Below are 19,389 nucleotides of genomic sequence, written 5' to 3' on the forward strand. Positions count from 1 at the left end.
CCCCCCCCCCAGGGAATTTTTTGTGGCCCATGATGCTCTGAAATAAAATGAAAATAGAAAAAATTGTTATGAGGAAAATAGGGCTTAGGGGAGATCGAAGCAATACCGCACACACAGTTCCCTCCTTAACCCTTTAACTACTGATGTGGCCCGTGTGACTCTTGCCTGTTGCACCAAATGGCCCGCGTTTTCATTGAGTTTGACAGCCCTGCTCTAGACGAAAGAAATGATGGATTTTAAGGTTCCCTGTTCTGAGACATGCTGTCACCCACATTTTTAGAGCCTTGGTGGTGGTGTGGGGATGTGTTGGGCTGCTAACTACAAAGCCAGCAGTTCGAAACCACCAGCTGCTCGTTAGGAGAAAGATGAGACTTTCTACTCCCGTAAAGAATTACAGTCCCAGAAACCCACAGGGCCCATTCTACCCTGTACTTCAGGGTGGCTATGAGTTGGCAACGACTCGATGACAGTGGTTTTTTAAAATCATTTTATAAGGGGCTCATACAACTCTTATCACAATTCATACGTACATCAATTATGTAGAGTGGGTTTGGTTTTTAACCCATATTTTACCTTGCATTTCCTTGTGGTGAACACTTCTGCTTCTCTTCATAGTCGCCACTAGACTGACGTAGGAACGTCAAGGAGAAGAGGGCCTGTGTACCTGCCCACCGCCTCCTGGCTCCACCTGCGTCTGGGTGGGAGTCCACGTCTTCCCTCAGCCTTCTCAAATAGGCCCAGGCTTCAGTGTGTTCAGTCCTGCACCCTGGCACTTGGCTGTGGTCACAGCCTTGACTTATTCCTCCAAAGGCTGAGTGAGCCTCCTCGTCAGACCATTTCCCAGAGCTTAAGGGGACAAAAAAGACTGAGGTTTTTATTGTTTAACTTAAAAAAAATCATTTTATTGGGTGCTAGTACAACTTTTATAACAATCCATCCACCCATTGTGTCAAGCACATTTGTACATTTGTTGCCATCCTCATTCTCAAGAGATTTGCTTTCTACTTGAGCCCTTGGTATCAGCTCCTCATTTTATCCCCTCCTTCCCCACCTTCCCTCCTTCACAAACACTTTATAATTTATAAATTATATTATTTTGTCGTGTCTTACACTGTCTGACATCTTTCGCCTACTTTTCATTGGGAATCAGGTGCCGGTGTACAGAACAGTCATCAGTTGTAGATCCAACCGTTCAAAGCACACTTTGTTTCAGAGGGGCACCATTGTGATCCCCCCTGTGCTGCTTCTTTCCAGTCCTTCCTTCCTAACCTGAGCTCTGTCTTTGAGCAAAGGCTTCTGCTAAGCTTACGTGGCTGATTATTTGAGCATGGGGGTGAGTTCATTTCCAGACCTGGAGGTAGCTGAGGGATGTAGGCACCTTGGGCATGGGAGGGCGCTGGAATCTAGGTCTTATACCTTGGCCAGAGGACTGCTCCAGTCCAAGGCACACCAGACTGGTCCTTCCCTGTGAGGGTGAGGAGGGGGAGCATCTTGGGTCAGAAGAAAGGGTGCCAGGCTTTCCCAGGTCCCAAGCAGTGGAGACATGGTCGGTAGCTAAAGTTAAACGTTGAAATGTTCAGTTTGGCGACCGGGCCAAGGCTTTGGATTTGCAGTGCTCTCTTATTGAAGCAGTCTGTCTTGATCTCTCTTGCATTAAATCATGAACTCTGGACCACCCACATGCAGCTGATTGGTTCTTTGGGTGAGGGACCAGAAAAAACAAACACAAAAAACATATTTTTCTCCTGTTCACCTAGATTGCTGTTTAATTCTTTTAAAAAACAAAATAGTTGTAGATATATAAAATTTGCCATTTTAACTGACATGTAAGCGTACACTGTAGAATTCTGTGACATCAATTACGCTTACAATGTGTGACTGTCACCACTCTGTCCCTGACATTTTCAGTAAGCAAGCAGATCCCAGTCTCCCTTACGCAGGAACTCCCCACAATTCTGTTAATCTGCACCCAAAATGTGAACGTGACCCTGCAGCCACCCTCAGGTCTTCGATTGTTCTCACCCATGTGGACGTCCCTTTCCTCCCTCAGATGTAACAATGAAACTTCCTGGACCGCTTTGGCCAACAACGCCTCCAGCGACATCAGCGTGGTCCACTCTCGAGACGGGAAGACCGTGGAGGGCCGAGTGACCTTTATCAAAGTGGAGCAGACCTTCTCCGTGCGGTGCCTGGCTAAGAACCTCATTGGGGCCGACAGCCGGGAACTGAAGCTGGTGGCTCCCAGTGAGTTGCTCAATGGCTCAGTCTCCAGCCGAGTCCCACCTCCCTCAGGTGGAACCTGGCCTCCCCCCTAGGGGGCCAGACAGGCACGGGGTGCCCCTCGAGGGCCTACTCTGGGCATCAGGGGTCCAACCCACCTCTTGCAGGGGCTCTTTCGTATCTTAACCATCTGATCGTATAGCCTGGTCTCTTCAGTCTAGCCTTCAGGTGTGTGGAGGAGGAGGAGGATGGGAAAATCAGCACACCCCATCTTGTGGCTCTTGACAACCATTGAAACAGGTTGAATTCTTCTAGAGAAAAACAAAAGTCTACAGCAGTGTAGACACAATCCAACCTCTCCAAATAATGACCCGTATAAAGTCGAGGCTTCTGAGCGTGTTAAATCCAGCTGGCATCAAGTTGGCTCCCCTGTCCAGGTGACTCATGTGTGTCAGGGCAGAACTGCACACCGCAGGGTTTTCAGTGTCCGACAGTTCCTCAGCCGATTTCCAGAATTTTCTTCTGAGGGACTTCTCGGTGGATTGGAACCTCCATCTCTTTGGATAGCTGCTGAGTGCATGAGCCATTTGCACCTCATAGACGCTCCTCTGGGGAGCCCTGTTGGCATAGTGGTTACAAGTTGGGCTGCTAACTGCATGGTCAGCAGTTCAAACCCACCAGCCGATCCATGGGAGAAAGAGGAGGCTTCCTACTCCTGTAAAGAGTTACAGCCTCAGACACCCACAGGAGCAGTTCTACTCTGTCCTATCGGGCCACCGAGTCAGCACCGAGTTGATGGCTGGAAGTGGACCTCTTTGTACAGCCTATTCACAGTTTGTCCCAAAGGTTCATGTTCGGAACTGGGTGAGAGACAGTAATGCAATCCTCTGGACTTCTGATCTTTTTCTAAAAGAAGGGCGAGAGTGGATGTTTCGTGCAAATAGCTGTTTGAGTGATGGCCTCACCTGTCCCTGTAATGAGCCAGGCTGCCCTCTCCTTCCACCGCCCCCAGCAGTGAGAGGGGCCTGCCTTCCTCCCCCACGAGGACCTTCCCCCACCAGCTCTCTCTCGCTCTCCAGCTCTGCGCTCGGAACTCACCGTGGCCGCCGCCGTGCTGGTGCTGTTGGTGATCGTGATCATCTCACTCATCGTCCTGGTCGTCATCTGGAAACAGGTAGGTCTTCTCCCAAGGAGCTCAAGAACCCTTGACGTCCTTGAGGACACGGAGACTGGCAACTAAGTCAGGGCTTGGCACAGAGAAGGAGCTAGTTTCACGTCAGACGTGACATGTTGAACGTGTGTTGTTCAGTCTTTGTGTCAGCCCACATACTTGGCTGACGCAGTTAACTGAGCTTCGATGCCTTTGAATTTCGGTAAAACTCAGCAGTGTGACCTGTCTTGGTCATTTCCAGAAGCCGAGGTATGAAATCCGTTGGCGTGTCATTGAATCCATCAGCCCTGATGGACATGAATATATTTATGTGGACCCCATGCAGCTGCCTTACGACTCAAGGTGGGAGTTTCCAAGAGATGGACTAGTGCTTGGTAAGTTCCAGCTCAGTTTGCGCTCCTAAGACTGCCCCTGACCTCTTTTAAAAAAGGAGGGAAAAAGTTGTGTGCTTGGTTTAGGTTCCCACTCAACACCGCCTCAGGCCTTGCTCAGCGGCACTGGTTAGTTCTCCGCAGTGCATCACAGTCTCCTGTTTCCATTCTGGTGACTCTCTTCCTTCCATCTAGTTTCCCTGTCACTGACCATTTGTCTCAGGGAGACTTGTTTGTTTTAAAGGAGCATCCTACTCACGGATGGTATTCTTTGTGAGTCAACTTGCTATTTAGCTAGTTCACCATTCAGTTCAAGGTTTAAAGACCCCCAAGGGCACCAGTTTTGGGGAGTCTTCCAAGCTCAGCTGGTGCAGTAAGTCTGACCTGGTTTGGTTGCTGTGGAGAATCTGATGTCTGTACCACATTGCCACATTTTCCTCTCATTCTCTCACGAGTCACCTAGTGTGACCCTGAGCAGAATGGCTAAGGCTCCCTCTGGACTTGTACGTAAGTGACTCAGTGTGTATAAGCCTGTGGAGGAACCAGGGCTCTGAGTTTGTGCTTCCGAAGAGCCCGGCCCTCGAAGTACACTTACAGAAATAAGTTTCAGTCTTAAAAATGAGTTAATTGGCAGAAAGAGGATATCAGGTTGAACACACACACACACACACACACACACAGAATCTGAATAAAGTATGTACTTGAATTAATTAAAAAAAAACGAGTTTGTTGGATTGCTGCAAGGATTTAAAAAAACAATTCTTCTCTATAACAAACTACAGTGTAAGAAAACTAATTGCACAAAGAGAGAAAGAGACGAGGAGGCAGCCTGGCAGAGGCATCCGCGGAAGGGGCTTAGCTTTGGAAACAACAGCAATGGAAATGAGACGCACATCTGTGACTAAAAAGGGACGGATGATAAATGAATGGAGACCCCCACAAAAGAGAGTCTGATCCAGCTTCTTTAAATCTCTCTCTATATTTAGAATGTAGACTATAAAAAGAACAGGAAAGTTTGTAAAGTTTACACACACAAGAGTCAAAACAACCAACACCATTCATTACAAACATTTCCAGTATGTCAATCCCGGGTTGAGACCCAGTGTGAAATGCTTTTAGTCGAAGGATATGAAAGAAGTATATATTATTATGTTTTTTCCCATTGCCTTCTGGCTAAGACAGGTGAGGTGAAGGTTAGCTTTAGAGCTTGTGTCCCCATGGATCTCCTAACGATGTGCACTGGGGAGGATTTTGACGTTCTTTCACTCCAAAGTAGAGGGGAGCTGGAGTTTAATTTTTCTTTGACTGTTAGGAGCTCTGGTGGTGCAGTGATTACACACTGGGATGCTAAGTGCAAGGTCAAAGCCACCAGACAGCCCCGGGGTAGAAAGGTGAGGGCTCTACTCCTGTGAAGAGTTGTGCCCTTGGAGCCTCACACCAGCTGTCTCAACCAGCCCTATAGGGTTGCTATGAGTCAGAATGGATTCAATGGTGGTGAGGTTTTTTGTTCTTGTTTTTTGGTAGAGAGTTAGTTAAATTGAGCAGCCCCCCACCCCCCAGCAAAAAACCAAAAAGGATTCTTGTTGCTCCCAATTTCAGATCCTGATCTCAGGGGACCATGTCTGTTCTTGGTCATCCCCCCCCACCCACCCCCCACACACACCCCCCACACACCACACACCACACACCACACACCACACATACACACACACCTTGTGGTTCACAACAAGGAATTCACTTAGGGGACTTAAGATGTTATACACCAGATAGTGAGAAAGGAGCAAACCCCTAATACCCCAATAGGCATTGCTGTATCGTGCTGAGTTTATGTAGCTCCTGGAGAGCACTGGTAGCGTAGTGGTTAAGCGTTGTACTGCCATCCTCATGTTTGGCAGTTCAAACTCACTGGGCTTTCGATGGTGGTGAGTTTGGTTCTGTGTATTCCCAGGTTGCAGGTTACATCTTTCTGGGTAGTATTTCCAGCTGTGCAGACATGCAAGCAGAAGCCATGCCACCCACTGGGGTCCCTTCCGAATGGAGTCTTTCCCCAGCTAGTCAGTGCCCAGTGAGCCGCAAGGAAGGAGACAACAGTTGGAGTTCCTTTTGTTTCGCCCAACAGTGGTCACTTGGCTCTGGTGGCCTCTCTGGCAACGGGCAGCACGAAGGCCAGCCTGTTCTTTGCCTCTCATCACTTGGAGTCAGCAATGTTTTGAATGGAGACATTTCTTCAGAAGTGAGAGATACAGAAAGATTCATGAAGAGCCTCCATTTGTTTGTGGCAAACAGAAGGGCAGAGAACCAGGGGCCTTGGGCGAGAGCCACCGAGAGTACATGCTAAGCAGCCAGGGTCTGGCTCAGCCAGGAGATGGTAGACGGAGTGCTCGAGTGCTCGCACCAGGGATGGGCTTGCCCCCACTCCCCCCTTCTCCAATCTGTGTTTGCCTTTCCCTTGCAAATGTTATTTGACAAAAGCAATTACACTAATTTCCTTCCCTGTGGGCTCAATTCTGTTTTTGACATGATGACTTGGAGGAATAATTATGCTTACTCAATGCAGGAAACACACCCACCCCAGCCCAGCTGTGCACGCAGGAGTGCCGGCCAGCAGAGGCAGGGAAAGCCTAGGCGAGGACTGGAGGTGTTGGCTCAGGCTCATAATGGTTCTGTTTGCCTGCAGGTCGTATCCTGGGCTCCGGTGCATTTGGGAAAGTGGTTGAAGGAACAGCCTATGGGTTGAGCCGGTCTCAGCCTGTGATGAAGGTAGCCGTGAAGATGCTAAAACGTAAGAGTCTCTTCCTGGGGAGTTTTGAACTGGGAGACGGTAGAGCGAGCTGTTTAAAACTCACACTCGAGGAGCTGATACCAAGAGCTCAAACAGAAAGCAAATGTTTTGAGAATGATGATGGCCCCAAATGTACAAATGTGCTCGACACAATGGATGTATGTATGGATTGTGATAAGAGTTGTACAAGCCCCCAATAAAATGATTTGTAAAAAAAGAAGAAAAAAGGCATTTGCAATGAAAAAAAAAAGATAAAAAAAATCATACTGTTCTCACAGCTGAAATAATACACGCCAAATTTAGGCAAATAATAAACGCCAATTTTGACTGGAGAGTTTGTGTGTCTAGGCGACTTTGTCATTTAAGGTACGGGAGTCCTGGTTACCGGTCGGGCTACCCACTCAAGGTCAGCCATGTGAAGCCGCCAGCCACCCCAGGGAGAAAGATGGGGCTTCCTCCTCTGGGAAAGAGTTACATTCTACGAAACTCACAGGGGCAGCTCTGCCCTGTCCTGGAGGGTCGCTGTGAGTCAGCATGGGCTCAGGGCGGGAGCCACGTGGGACTATTGAAGACCACTCTTCCTGCTCTCGTCTGTGCTTTCCGTGACGGAAGTTGTCCTCCAACCCGTGGCTGTCATATTGACTGCCCACTTTTGCCAGTCCCTATACGTCAGGGTGGCACTCTGCTCCCTTCCACAGGGGTCCCAGTGGCTGGTTTCTTACTCGTCCAGCATGGCCTTGCTTTGAGTGGACTTGAACTTCCAATCTTCAGGCTAGCGCTGGCTCAGTGCTTGAATTGCTTGCCCAGGCTGGGGACACCACCCGAAAAGCCTTTGTTGTAGGGGTCAGACTCAGTGCCATCTGCTTCTTTCTGTAGTCTCTTGGTGAATAAAACGATGCCTAACAGAACCAGCCCCATTATTGGCTCTTCCGAGAACGGGGCTTAGGAGCTCCGCTGACTTGACGGCAGATCCGTTTCCTCCACAGCCACCGCTCGAACCAGTGAAAAGCAAGCTCTCATGTCGGAGCTGAAGATCATGACTCACCTGGGACCACATTTAAACATCGTGAACCTGCTGGGAGCCTGCACCAAGTCAGGTAAGCTGCCGACCCCGCTGGGAGGGCTTTTCCGGAAACACCTCTGGTTGTGCAAATCATTGAGCAGGTTTGTCACTGCCCGCTTGCTGTCCTCCCCCGAACGTGCCCGGGGTTACGTGCACTTTGAATGGGGTTCGCTGGATTCCACGGAGCTGGTGGAAGCTCCTTTAAAAAATGACAAACGAAGGTGGTTGTGCTTTCGGTGAAAGTGTCCAGCGCGAAGGAGTCTTCCATTCAAGGATTTGTCCTCAGAGTGCTCCGTGTCACTGCTCGCACGTCTCATAAGACGTCCCCATTGCCACCCTGGGCCGTCCCTTTGTCCAAATTGGTCCCCCCTTCCTGCCTCCTCTATCTTCTCGCTTGGCCAAGTGGAAGCTCATGTTTTGGAGCAACGTTTCCAAGCATAGCAACCGAGGGGTATCTCGTTCTTCATTTTCATAACCCATCTCCAAACTGGTTTTGGTCCCCGCAGGGCCTATTTACATCATCACCGAGTATTGCTTCTATGGGGATTTGGTCAACTATTTGCATAAGAATAGAGATAGCTTCCTGAGTCATCACCCAGAGAAACCGAAGAAGGAGCTGGACATCTTTGGGTTGAACCCGGCTGATGAAAGCACACGGAGGTGAGTGCCCCGGAGACCCTGTTGGGAACCGTTAGCTCAGGAGTCTTCCGATGGGGAGACACTATGACCTGGTGGATGCTACTTGTGGACGCAGAGGGAGGATGCAGCAAGACTTAGAGTCACGCCACCCTGCTCTGTCCTCTTCTAACCTGGTGCAGCCAGCCTAGTACGTGATGTGCTTCAGGTGTGTTGTGTGGAGGGGCCTTGCTGATTAGTGTGAGTGAGGGTGAGAGTTGGGGGAGCTCGGGAGCCCTTCTGCTACTGGCTGTAGGTCATCCCTTGGGGTGGAGGTTCTGGTTGCTCTCCAGCTGATGCTGCCGCAAGGTGACCTTAAGTATAAGACAGCCATGGCCCACTCGTGCCATCTTCGCAACTGTTGGTATGTTAGAGTCTATTGTGGTGGCTCTTGGATGGAACCATTGCATGGAGGCTGTCCTTTGTTTGTGCTGACCTCTACGTTATCAAACATAATGAAGGTCCTTATCTATTGCCCCGGCCTGTACCATCCTCCTGGTTGGTCTCCACTGGTGCTACATATAGTGAGTGAGCTGAAATCTCTGCATCTTGCTTCTCAAGAGCCTCATGGTTGTACTTCTTCTGAGACTTCTGCTTGCTGGTTTAGGGCATGGGTCAGGTTTGCTTTAGCTGTCAAAGTGACAGCTTCTCCCAGTGCAATCTGTTGTTGGAGTTCTCGACTGATCTCATGGGCGTTCCCTCAGGAAACCGCCCTGGCGGATGGGCGCGCATTCTTGTAACCCACAGGGAACTGCTTGGGTCCCTTTCAGTGTGCGAGTCTAGCCTTGGCTGAACCTGAAATCCACAAAGGGTTCAAAGGAGCTCTCTAGATTTTCAAATCCGTAAAGATCCAAAAGGACAATGAGTTCACTCCTTCTTAATTTAAATTGAGTAGTAGTAATTGGCTCCCCAAGCCTCACGGCTCAGGTTTTGGTGACCTATGAATTGCAAACGAGAGAAAGAACAAAGACAAGGCAATGAATTCCCCCAACTTTAAGGGTGGGAGACGTGCATGTTACAGGAGCATAGCCTCCCGGGCCACAGTCGTCAAACACTCGATTCCTAACCAAAAGACTGGCAGTTCAGACTCACCCACAGGTCCATGGGAGAAAGATGAGACCATTTGCTTCTGTAAAAGATTTACCTAGAGGGCCGTCCTACAGGGTCACTGTGAGTCAGAATCAACTCAACAGCCCTGGGCTTGATGGGTGCACAGCCACCCTGGCGTAGATGTAGGGGCCAAGGTTTCTGCAGATGAGGACGTGAGGCTAGCAGGAAAATAAGTAAATTGATAAGTAAATGGGCAATGACGGTCATGCCACCTGACATCCGTTGAACTCTTCATATGGATCAAGTACCATCCAGACCCCCCACCCCCACCCCAGTCATTCCCAGCATTGTAAAGGTGATTCCTTCTATGTTCTTCCTGATCCCACCTCTTCTCCCTCGCTTCCTTCAGAGCACACCTGAGCCCGAGCTCAGCCAGGTCTTTGTGTGATGATTGGATTCCTGCCCATCTCCCCGTAGGAAGGGCCCAGGTTGCTTGTGCCTCCAAATCCCAAGTATCCCCCCGGGATCCCAGGTGGTTCCCACGATTTGTGCATTATGACTAACCTAAAGGTTGCCAGTTCAAGCCCACCAGTGGCACTGCAGGAGAAATGCCGGGCGTTCTGCTTCCCTAACGATGACGGCTAAGAAAACCTTCAGGGGCAGTTCCCTCTGTAGGCCTGGGGTGGCTGCGAGTGGGCATTGACTCCCTGGCAACGGGTTTGGCTTTTGTTTCTCAGGGAATTTCATCTTAAATGCTCTCTCCAGAGGGCAACCCTGGCTAAGGTTTCTCCTTCTGTTCCGACAGTTACGTTATTTTATCTTTTGAAAACAATGGCGACTACATGGACATGAGGCAAGCCGACACCACCCAGTACGTCCCCATGCTGGAAAGGAGAGAGGTCTCTAAGTATTCGGACATCCAGAGATCGCTGTACGACCGCCCAGCCTCGCACAAGAAGAAATCAATGCTAGGTAGGGGAGGGCTTACTACGTGTTGGGTGCTGTGACTTGCTGGTTTCATGTGTTTAAGGTGCTCAGAGGAAGGAAGGAGGGGAGGAAGGAAGGAAGGAGTGGACATTAAGTAGATTTCCCAGGCTCCAGGGTCACTAAGACAGGTTTGCATACTGGTCCTGGTGTGGGACATGTTCGCCTAGGATTGTGGTCTTGAATCAAAAAGAAGGGGACAAAAAAAGATGCACTTAATGTAATGACGTTTTTGAATTTTAAATGTGATTTTTTAGACGTGTATTTTTGTGTTGACTATATTGGGTGTTAATATTCCTCTCAAAAAAAAAGTGTGTGTGTGTGTGTGTGTGTGTGTGTGTGTGTTGTTGTCGTCGTCAGGTGTCATCGGGCTGGTTCTGACTCACAGCAGCCCTGTGCCTACAGAACAGCATACGGCCCGGTCCTGCGCCAGCCTCTCCGTGGTTCCTGTGCCGGAGCCCCGGTCACAGTCACTGTGTCAGCCCATCTCCTTGAGAACCTTCCTTTCCGCTGCCCCTCCACTTGACCAAACAGGATGTCCCTCTCCAGGGGCTGCTGTCAAAGCACGGGAGACGATGTCTTGCCATCCTTGCCTCTAAGAAGCCCCTGCGTCTTCCAAGGTGGATTTGTTTGTTCTTGTGGAAGTCGAGGGCATGTTCAGCATTCTCTGCCAGCACCGCCATTCAAAGGCACTGATGGCTCTCCAGTCTTCCTCATCCATTGACCCACTTTCACATGCATGGGTGATTGAGGGTGTGTGTGTGTGTGCGTGCGCACATACATCTATAAACTCATTCAGTAATTTCAAACATGCCTTTGAAAAATATTTCTTTTGTCTGCATATAGATATAACATATCATGTACACATTTTACATGTGTTTACATACATACATACATACATACATACATGCATATACACACACATGTATATGTGTATATATAATTTTGGTGACAACACACTCAGCTGTCCCCCCCCCCCCTAATTTCCTCGACAGGATTATTCCACAGCGCCAGCTGCGTCCTTCACATTGTGTCAACACCCTTGCTATTTCTCTCCTGGTTTCTTTCTCATTAACTCACCCCCTCCCCTATCTACGGGTCTTCTCACATCTGGTTGAGAATCACTGTTGGCTACATTGTTGTTAATGTTGTTAACAACGAAGCACACTCAAGGGTGACCATCTTTACTTTTTTGATCCCAATTGCTACTTTGTTTAAAGATTTTGACTGCAGGGGAGAGAGAGAGAGAGAATAATATAATGCTTATTGCTATTGCTTTTGTCATTGACTGCCCTTACTTGAAAAGTGGAAACTTAGCCATCTTATGTTGCTTCTTGCTAAAACAACAAGGCGTCATGAAATAGACGTGATTGCTACGTACTGACTGTTAGCGAAACAGCCTCTCTAACAGTTCCCGTGTGTGTGAGAGACCAGGGAGTTGAGCATTTGAGGTGATCCTTCCTGACAAGGAGGGACTGGGTGCTTCAGCTGACTGGGGTTTTCGGGCAGGGATCATCTGTTTTTAAAGCCGATGAACATGTGGCAGGGGTAAATTGATGATGCCCTCAGGGGAGCCGAGACCCACACCAGATGGACCCCCACCCCCACCCTCTGCCCTCATTCGGCTGGGAGGGGCCCTCCGAGATTCCAGCCTCATCCCCTAGGCTTAGGATGGAGAGAGGAAGGTGACGCTTCGGCCACCCTGTCGTGAGCCTGGCCACCCTGGCTCTGCTGGGTGCAAAATGCGTGGAGCAGCCTTAGAACTTGTTTTGAAAGTATGCATGTGCTTGGAACACTCTCAGGGTTCTTAAGTGAAAGGCGGGATCCATCATGAAAGAAATAGAGAAAGAAAAGAAGAATGTGCCTGTCTTACAAAGCTCAGTACACAATAATATTTTCCATCTCTGCAGTTCCAAGTTCCATTCATATCCCATTGCCAAATGGGTGGGTGGATGGGGGCAGTGTCCAAGAGCTCGTTCAAGATTAGCCAACGGGAGTCCTTGGATCCAGTGCCTTCCTCTCCTTTGCATACAGTTAAAAATAGATTGCACAGCTTCCCAGGCTGCGCCCTGGACTGGGCTCCAGAAGGCAGTGAGCCTGATTCATGCTGCAGCCCCTGGAAAACGTGTGAATGGCCGGAGCCACTCTTGACGTGTGCCTGAGAACTCTCTGAAAGGACTGAGGACTTCTGGCCTTCACGCCTCCTTCCTCGAAAACTCTGGGTCCCTGCCAGATGGGATAACCGGGCACGCGGACGAGTTACCAAGTGTGCTAGACCCAAGCCTTTGGCGCGGATCTTAAAGGGTGCTAGCTCTTCTGATTAGCGTTTGACTTGTTAAAAAGTAAGTCAAGTGTTAGGAAGGTGGCTTAAAAAAAAAGTTAATTTCTGGGAGCTCCTCTTTTAAAGGGGCCCTGGTGGGGTCGTGGTTACACGTTGTTGGTCTATCTGCATGATCCTCGTTTTGAAACCACCAGCAGCTCCTTGGGAGAAAGGCTGGGTGTTCTACTCCTGTGAACGGTTACAGTCTCAGAAACCCACAGGGGTTTGCTATGCGTCGGCATCGAGTCCATGGCAGTGAGTTTGGTTTTTTGGAGTACTCCTTTAGAAGGGCCTAATGAAAGTGAAGGGAGTCCTGGTGGTACAGGTTACGCATTGGATTGCTAACCACTAGGTCAGCAGTTCGAAACCACCAGCCACTCCTCCAGAGAAAGATGAGGTTTTCAATTCTCATAAAGAGTTATAGTCTCAGAAACCCCCAGGGGGCAGTTCCACCCTACCCTATAGGGTCATTCTGTATCAGAATCATTTCCATGGCAGTGATCTTTCAATACCATTTTCCTATGAACTTTATGACCTCTCCTTGAATATTCAACCTGGAAGGGTGTGTGTGTGTGTGTGTGTGTGTAAAGGTGACTTAGATGATTTACTAAGTAAGATTGAAGTTAAGCAATGCAGGGTGGAGAAGCAAAACAAAACATCAGCAGCATCAACTTATGTCAGCCCAAATGGCTAAGACTGGACAGACTTCAGAAAGTTTGTGGGAAAATTCCCTTATCCCTTCCATTTTCTTTTTTTTAAATCATTTTATTAGGGCTCATACGACTCTTATCACAATCCATACACACATCAATTGTGTAAAGCACATTTGTACATTCATTGCCCTCATCATTCTCAAAACACTTCCTCTCCACTTAAGCCCCTGGCATCAGGTCCTCATTTTTCCCCTCCCTCCCGCTCCCCCCTCCCTCATGAGCCCTTGATAGTTTATAAATTGTTATTTTGTCATATCTTGCCCTGTCTGACGTCTCCCTTCACCCACTTTTCTGCTGTCTGTCCCCCAGGAAGGAGGTCACATATAGTTCCTTGTAATCGGTTCCCTCTTTCCTACCCACTCTCCCTCTACCCTCCCAATATCCCCACTCACACCACTGGTCCTGAAGGGATCATCTGCCCTGGATTCCCTGTGTTTCCAGTTCCTATCTGTACCAGTGTACACCCTCTGGTCTAGCCAGACATTCAAGGTAGAATTCGGATCATGATAGTGGGGACGGGGAGGAAGCATTTAGGAACCAGAGGAAAGTTGTATTTTTCATCGTTGTTACATCGCACCCTGACTGGCTTGTCACCTCTCCGAGACCCCTCTGCAAGGGGATCTCCAGTGGCCTACTAATGGGCTTTGGGTCTCCACTCTGCACTCCCCCCATCATTCACTATGGTAAGATTTTTTATTCTGATGATGCCTTATACCTGATCCCTTTGACACCTCATGATCCCATAGGCTGGTGTGCTTCTTCCATGTGGGCTTTGTTGCTTCTGAGCTTGATGGCCGCTTGTTTACCTTCAAGACTTTAAGACCCCAGATGCTATACTTTTTGATAGCTGGGCACCATCAGCTTTCTTCGCCACATTTGCTTATGCACCCATTTGTCTTCAGTGATCCCTTCGACACCTCGTGATCACACAGGCTGATATGTTCTTCCATGTGGGCTTTGTTGCTTCTGAGCTAGATGGCTGCTTGTTTACCTTCAAGCTTCCGGGCACCATCAGCTTTCTTCACCACATTTGCTTATTCACCGGCTTTGTCTTCAGCAGTTGTGTCGAGAAGGTGAGCATCATAGAATGCCAATTTGATAGAAGAAAATATTCTTGCATTGACTCCCTTCCATTTTCAATAAACTTTCTGAAGCCCCCCCCCCATGTATAAACCAAAATCAAACCTTCAGGTTGATGCCGACTCAGGGGGACCCCAGGTGTGTAGAGTAGAACTCGCTTCGTAGGGTGTTCAAGGCAATGGGCGCAGTGGCCACGCTTGTCTTTGGAGGCACCTCTGGATGGGTTTGAACTGCCAACCTTTCAGTTAGTAGACAAGTGTTTAATCGTTTGTGCCGCCGAAGGACTCTAAATATGTGTACGTTTATACACATATACATGCACACAGACACAGACATCACACATCGATCATTGTTTAGGCTGGATATATTTCTGTAGGTAATAGCCCTTTCTTTCTAGAAAGAGCCTGTGCATACTTCTGCTCTCCACCCCTGTGATGGAGAGAGTTGTTGTGGCTGTGCTCTGGGGTGAGCGCTGCCCAGGAGTGGGTGGACAGCAGCCCAGTGCAGAGGGAGCACCTGCATTCACACGTCCTTACTTCTCTGCAGAATCAGAGGTCAAAAACCTCCTTTCAGATGATAACTCAGAAGGCCTCACCTTGTTGGATTTGTTGAGCTTCACATATCAAGTTGCCCGAGGAATGGAGTTTTTGGCTTCAAAAAATGTAAGTTTATTCATTTATTTTTTTAAGTAATCCTATTCCAGGAGCAGAGTTCCATTGACCTGAGCCATAGATTCCCAAGAGAGCAAGTGTGGAAGGAGAGGCCAAGGCTGGGAGCTACCCCTGCATCTCATGTCCCTCCCTCTCCTCTCCCCTCAGGAAGGCAGGAGGTGGCACCACCTGGTGTCCTCCTGCTCCCCATGTTCACTGTCTTTGGGGAGTGGATGGGAAGACCCACCTCACCGTGGGGAAGGGCCATCTCTTTCTTTGTCTGGGCAGCCTGCCCGAGGTGCTGTGCCTACAGCTCCCTGGGCCACCAGGATATACCCAGTCTTTTAGGGGTGATGCTGGACTCTCTGTAGCTGACTGACTGGAAGCCACTTTGTCCCCTCCCCCCACAGTGTGTCCACCGGGACCTGGCCGCTCGCAATGTCCTCCTGGCTCAAGGGAAGATCGTGAAGATATGTGACTTCGGCCTGGCCAGAGACATCATGCACGATTCTAACTACGTGTCAAAAGGCAGTGTACGTGCTCCTGCCCGCCTGGTGCACGCTCGCCCCACCCCTTGTTTGAGCCTTGGGCAAAGCTTAGGACCCTTTGGTACCTGTGTTCTGAACTGGGACCCTGTGAGAGTCAGAAATGGACTCTTGGGCTCCACAGGGGAAGCCCACACGCCACCACCTACAACCTACCGGCGTTGGGATTGGGGCCAAGTTACTTGTATTTTCTGTGCCCTGGTTTCCCAAAGTGGTGGCTGTACCTGTCTCCTGGGTGGTGGCTGTGGCGAACAAGATCAGTTAGTTCGTATCCTGTGTCTACGACAGTGCTTGGCACCCACAGGCATCCAGTGAATGGTGACCCTGAATATGTCTATTGCGTGCTTGTGTGCGTGCATGCTTATGCATGGGCATGTGCTTCTGGGGACAGCATCGCCATCAGGCCCTCTCATGGTTCCTTCCCACCTGAGATATGCTGGATCAGAATCGACCTTTTCATAAGACCCTTGGGTGAGGTGTGCCACCCCGGGATTCACAGTATATGTGTGTGTGGAACCCTGGCGGGGCAGTAGTTAAGCGTTGGGCTGCTAACCTTAAGGTCAGTGGTTTGAAACCACCAGCCTTTCTGCAGCAGAAAGACAAGGCTTTCTACTCCCCTAAAGAGTTGCAGTCTCAAACTCGCAGGCAGTTCCACCCTGTCCTCTAGGGTCGTCGAGCGAGCATCAGAAGGGACTTGGTGGCAGTGAGTTTGGTTTGTGGAGCAGGCAGCCTGCTCGTGTGGGACTCGGTTATCAGCAGGCGCATGTGGTCACAGAGAGAATGGCTCATCAGCGTGTAGACTGGCTCAGTTTCCACCCCCTTCTTCCCTGCAGACCTTTCTCCCCGTGAAGTGGATGGCCCCTGAGAGCATCTTCGACAACCTCTACACAACCCTGAGTGACGTCTGGTCCTACGGCATCCTGCTCTGGGAGATCTTCTCTTTGGGTACGCACGATGGGGCCACTCTCTGTGCAAGATGGGGCGTCTCTGGGAGCAGCAGTGCAGCCATCAGAAATGCTAGGGAGCGCAGTTCTGCGTGACACACACACGGGGTCACCGTGGACTTGAATCAACACACCTGGCTTTGTGGAGACCCAGTCGTCAGCAGGGGCCCTGGGTGATACAAATGGACTGTGCTCAGCCACTACGGAGGGAGGTTTAAGGCACGTGGAAGCAAGGCCTGGGGACCTGGCTGTGTGCAGATGAGCCAAGGGAACCCTGGCGAGCAGGTGGCACCTGGGCTGGCCCCGAGCCAGGCAACCCAGCCACGTGGTTTTGTGGGTTTTTTGGTGTAGTCAGAGACATTGAAAACGCCCTGAAGATGGAGGATTTTTGCCTAGGGTATTGGTCCTTGTCCACCTTTGGGGTCCTAGTTAAATGTAAGTTCTGAGCAGGCCTGGGGGGAGCCCTGGTGGCATAGCAGGTTTCACACTGGGTGACTTATCTCAAGGTCAGCAGTTCAAAACCACCAGCAGCTCTGCTGGAGAAAGAGGAGGCTCCTGTCAAGAGTTTGAGTCCCAGAAATGCACAGAGGCAGTTCTATGCTGTCCTGTAGGGTCACTATGAGGGGGCATCTCCTCGATGGCGGGGAGTTTGCTTTTTGGTTATTGGGAAGTCAGGGAGACGAGGTCATCACTTAAGTGAAAGAACTGGTGCTTCCTGGCCTTCAAACGCCTGGTAGCTTGTGCAGGGTGTCTTGCACAAGTATGTTAATACCGGTCCTTTCCACTCTCTGGCTCTCAGGTGGCACCCCCTACCCTGGCATGACTGTGGACTCCACTTTTTACAACAAGATCAAGAGTGGGTACCGGATGGCCAAGCCCGATCATGCCACCAGCGAAGTGTGAGCCCCTCTCCCGCTCCTGTGGGCTTGCCTTCTGTGCCCAGCGGGGGTGGGGGGCGGTCTTTCCGGGGAGGGGACTCCCTGCTGCTCCTCCCTGGGCACGCTCTGAGTGAGTCCCGTGCCTCTCCAGCTACGAGATCATGGTGAAGTGCTGGAACAGTGAGCCCGAGAAGAGACCCTCCTTCTACCACCTCAGTGAGATCCTGGAGAACCTGCTGCCCGGCCAGTACAAGAAGGTGGGTCTGGGTTTGTCAAGGTGGGTGGGAAGACACAGTCAAGGGAGGATGGGTACAGCGAGCACTTATGCCAGAGAGCAGAGCTCCAGGGTGGGGCCAGGGGCTATGCACTGTGCGACTAACTGAAAGGTGGTTGGCAGTTGGCACCTGCCCAGAGGTGCCTCGGAAGAAAGGCTTGGCTGCCTGCTTCCACAAGGTCACCACCATCAAGACAAGAGGGAGCAGCTCTGCTCACCACACACGGACGGGGTCACCGCGGTTTCTGTTGGCTTGCTGGTTTGTTTAATGTCAAGGAGACTAGCATGGCTCGGCACTGAGGAGAGGGAGCGTTTTCAAAGGAAGCGAAAGATGGAGTGTTTCTCAATGCTGATCACAGTTCTTCTCTCCCGGGCCCCCATCCATCCTACTTACATGCATGGCACCTGCAAGCACTTCATTCTCCAGGAGTTTTGAGTGGCTGCAGCTACTACTGTGCGGTGCGAAGTCCGGGGACCTGCAGTGCCCCTCGATCGTTCATGTGAACGTGCCAAAATCCCTGCAACATTGGCTTTGTAAGCGCGGATTCAGAGGAACAATCTCAGCTGTTATCTGTGGCTCCAGCTGGTTTGGGGTTGCATAGGAAGCATTGTTCAAATGAACAAAGGCCGTCCTGCCTGGGACCCGGCAGTATATGCAAATGGTCAGACAGCTCTGCGGCTGCGCCAAGAAGGGCACCCAGGCTGCCAAAAATAAAAACCACACACACACACACACACACACACACACACACACACTCACACACTCACACACTCCCTGCCATCGAGTTGATGCCAACTCAGCCCCTCGACAGGACAGGGTCGTTGCTGCGTTTCCGAAGCAGACTGTTGAGGGGAGTAGCATTCTCCTGAGGAGTGGTTGGCAGTGTCCAACTGCTGGCCTTCACCCCTGGGGCTCCTTCCTTGTGTGCTGCACCCAGCTTCCTAGACTCAGATTAGCCACACGGGCGACTTCTCACGAGGCGGCCTGGGTGGGCGTGTGAACCCACCGGCGGGTCCAGAGGGCAGGAAAGACCTGGTGACCCACCCCCGTAAAGCCTGTTTTTAGAGGCCGTTGAGTTGGCTGTGACTCCACGGCCCTTTCTGCGACCGAGGGGACACTTGCCCGGTCCTGCGCCGTCCTCCCAGCCCAGGCTCTGTGCTCCCAGCAGGATGGAGGGCTCACAACCACAGCAGACTTCTCCTCCTCGTTGCTCCCCCACTTCTTTTCGTGAAGGAGCGGCTCTAGGAGGCGGCAGGCTGGGCTGGCAAAGACATCCTTTTGTCGCTCGATTATCTCGCTGCCCGTTCCAGCACCGTTAAGTGAAGGAAGGAGACACGTTATCCTGAGGCCAGCCAGAGCTGCTCTGAGTGGGAAAGATGTGTCAATAGGAAGAGATGGGATAGATCCACCCCACCCTTGCCTTCATTCATTTTTGAACTGATTTACTTGGTGGCCCAAGGAGTCCAGGTGGCGTAGTGGTTATGCATTGGGCTGCTCACCAAGGCTAGCAGTTTGAAACCACCAGTAGCTTCGAGGAAGCTTTCTAAGCCCCTAGATAGTAGTCTTGGAAACTCACAGGGGCAGTTCTACCCGGACCTAGAGGGTGGGTCGGTCGGGATCAAGCCGAAGGCCGTGCATTTGACTGAAAAGCTCTTGTGGGGGCGTGTT

General features: G+C 50.5%; 1 protein-coding gene across 1 annotated transcript in view; it reads left to right on the forward strand.

Moving 5' to 3' along the window:
- The window catches only part of PDGFRA (platelet derived growth factor receptor alpha), a 54,185-nt gene that overhangs the window by 27,661 nt on the left and 7,135 nt on the right, over window positions 1-19,389 (forward strand). The window contains exons 10-21 of the mRNA XM_004706328.2: window positions 2,051-2,244; window positions 3,300-3,394; window positions 3,633-3,765; window positions 6,440-6,544; window positions 7,531-7,641; window positions 8,114-8,267; window positions 10,138-10,304; window positions 14,976-15,091; window positions 15,490-15,612; window positions 16,458-16,569; window positions 17,368-17,467; window positions 17,598-17,723. Of these exons, the coding sequence (XP_004706385.1) occupies window positions 2,051-2,244; window positions 3,300-3,394; window positions 3,633-3,765; window positions 6,440-6,544; window positions 7,531-7,641; window positions 8,114-8,267; window positions 10,138-10,304; window positions 14,976-15,091; window positions 15,490-15,612; window positions 16,458-16,569; window positions 17,368-17,467; window positions 17,598-17,723 (1,536 nt within the window). The remainder of the gene's footprint in view (window positions 1-2,050; window positions 2,245-3,299; window positions 3,395-3,632; window positions 3,766-6,439; window positions 6,545-7,530; window positions 7,642-8,113; window positions 8,268-10,137; window positions 10,305-14,975; window positions 15,092-15,489; window positions 15,613-16,457; window positions 16,570-17,367; window positions 17,468-17,597; window positions 17,724-19,389) is intronic.

Source organism: Echinops telfairi, unplaced genomic scaffold, assembly GCF_000313985.2.
Source record: "Echinops telfairi isolate 266 unplaced genomic scaffold, ASM31398v2 ScPeMD7_7468;HRSCAF=8506_0, whole genome shotgun sequence".
In the NCBI taxonomy this organism is placed as follows: domain Eukaryota; kingdom Metazoa; phylum Chordata; class Mammalia; order Afrosoricida; family Tenrecidae; genus Echinops; species Echinops telfairi.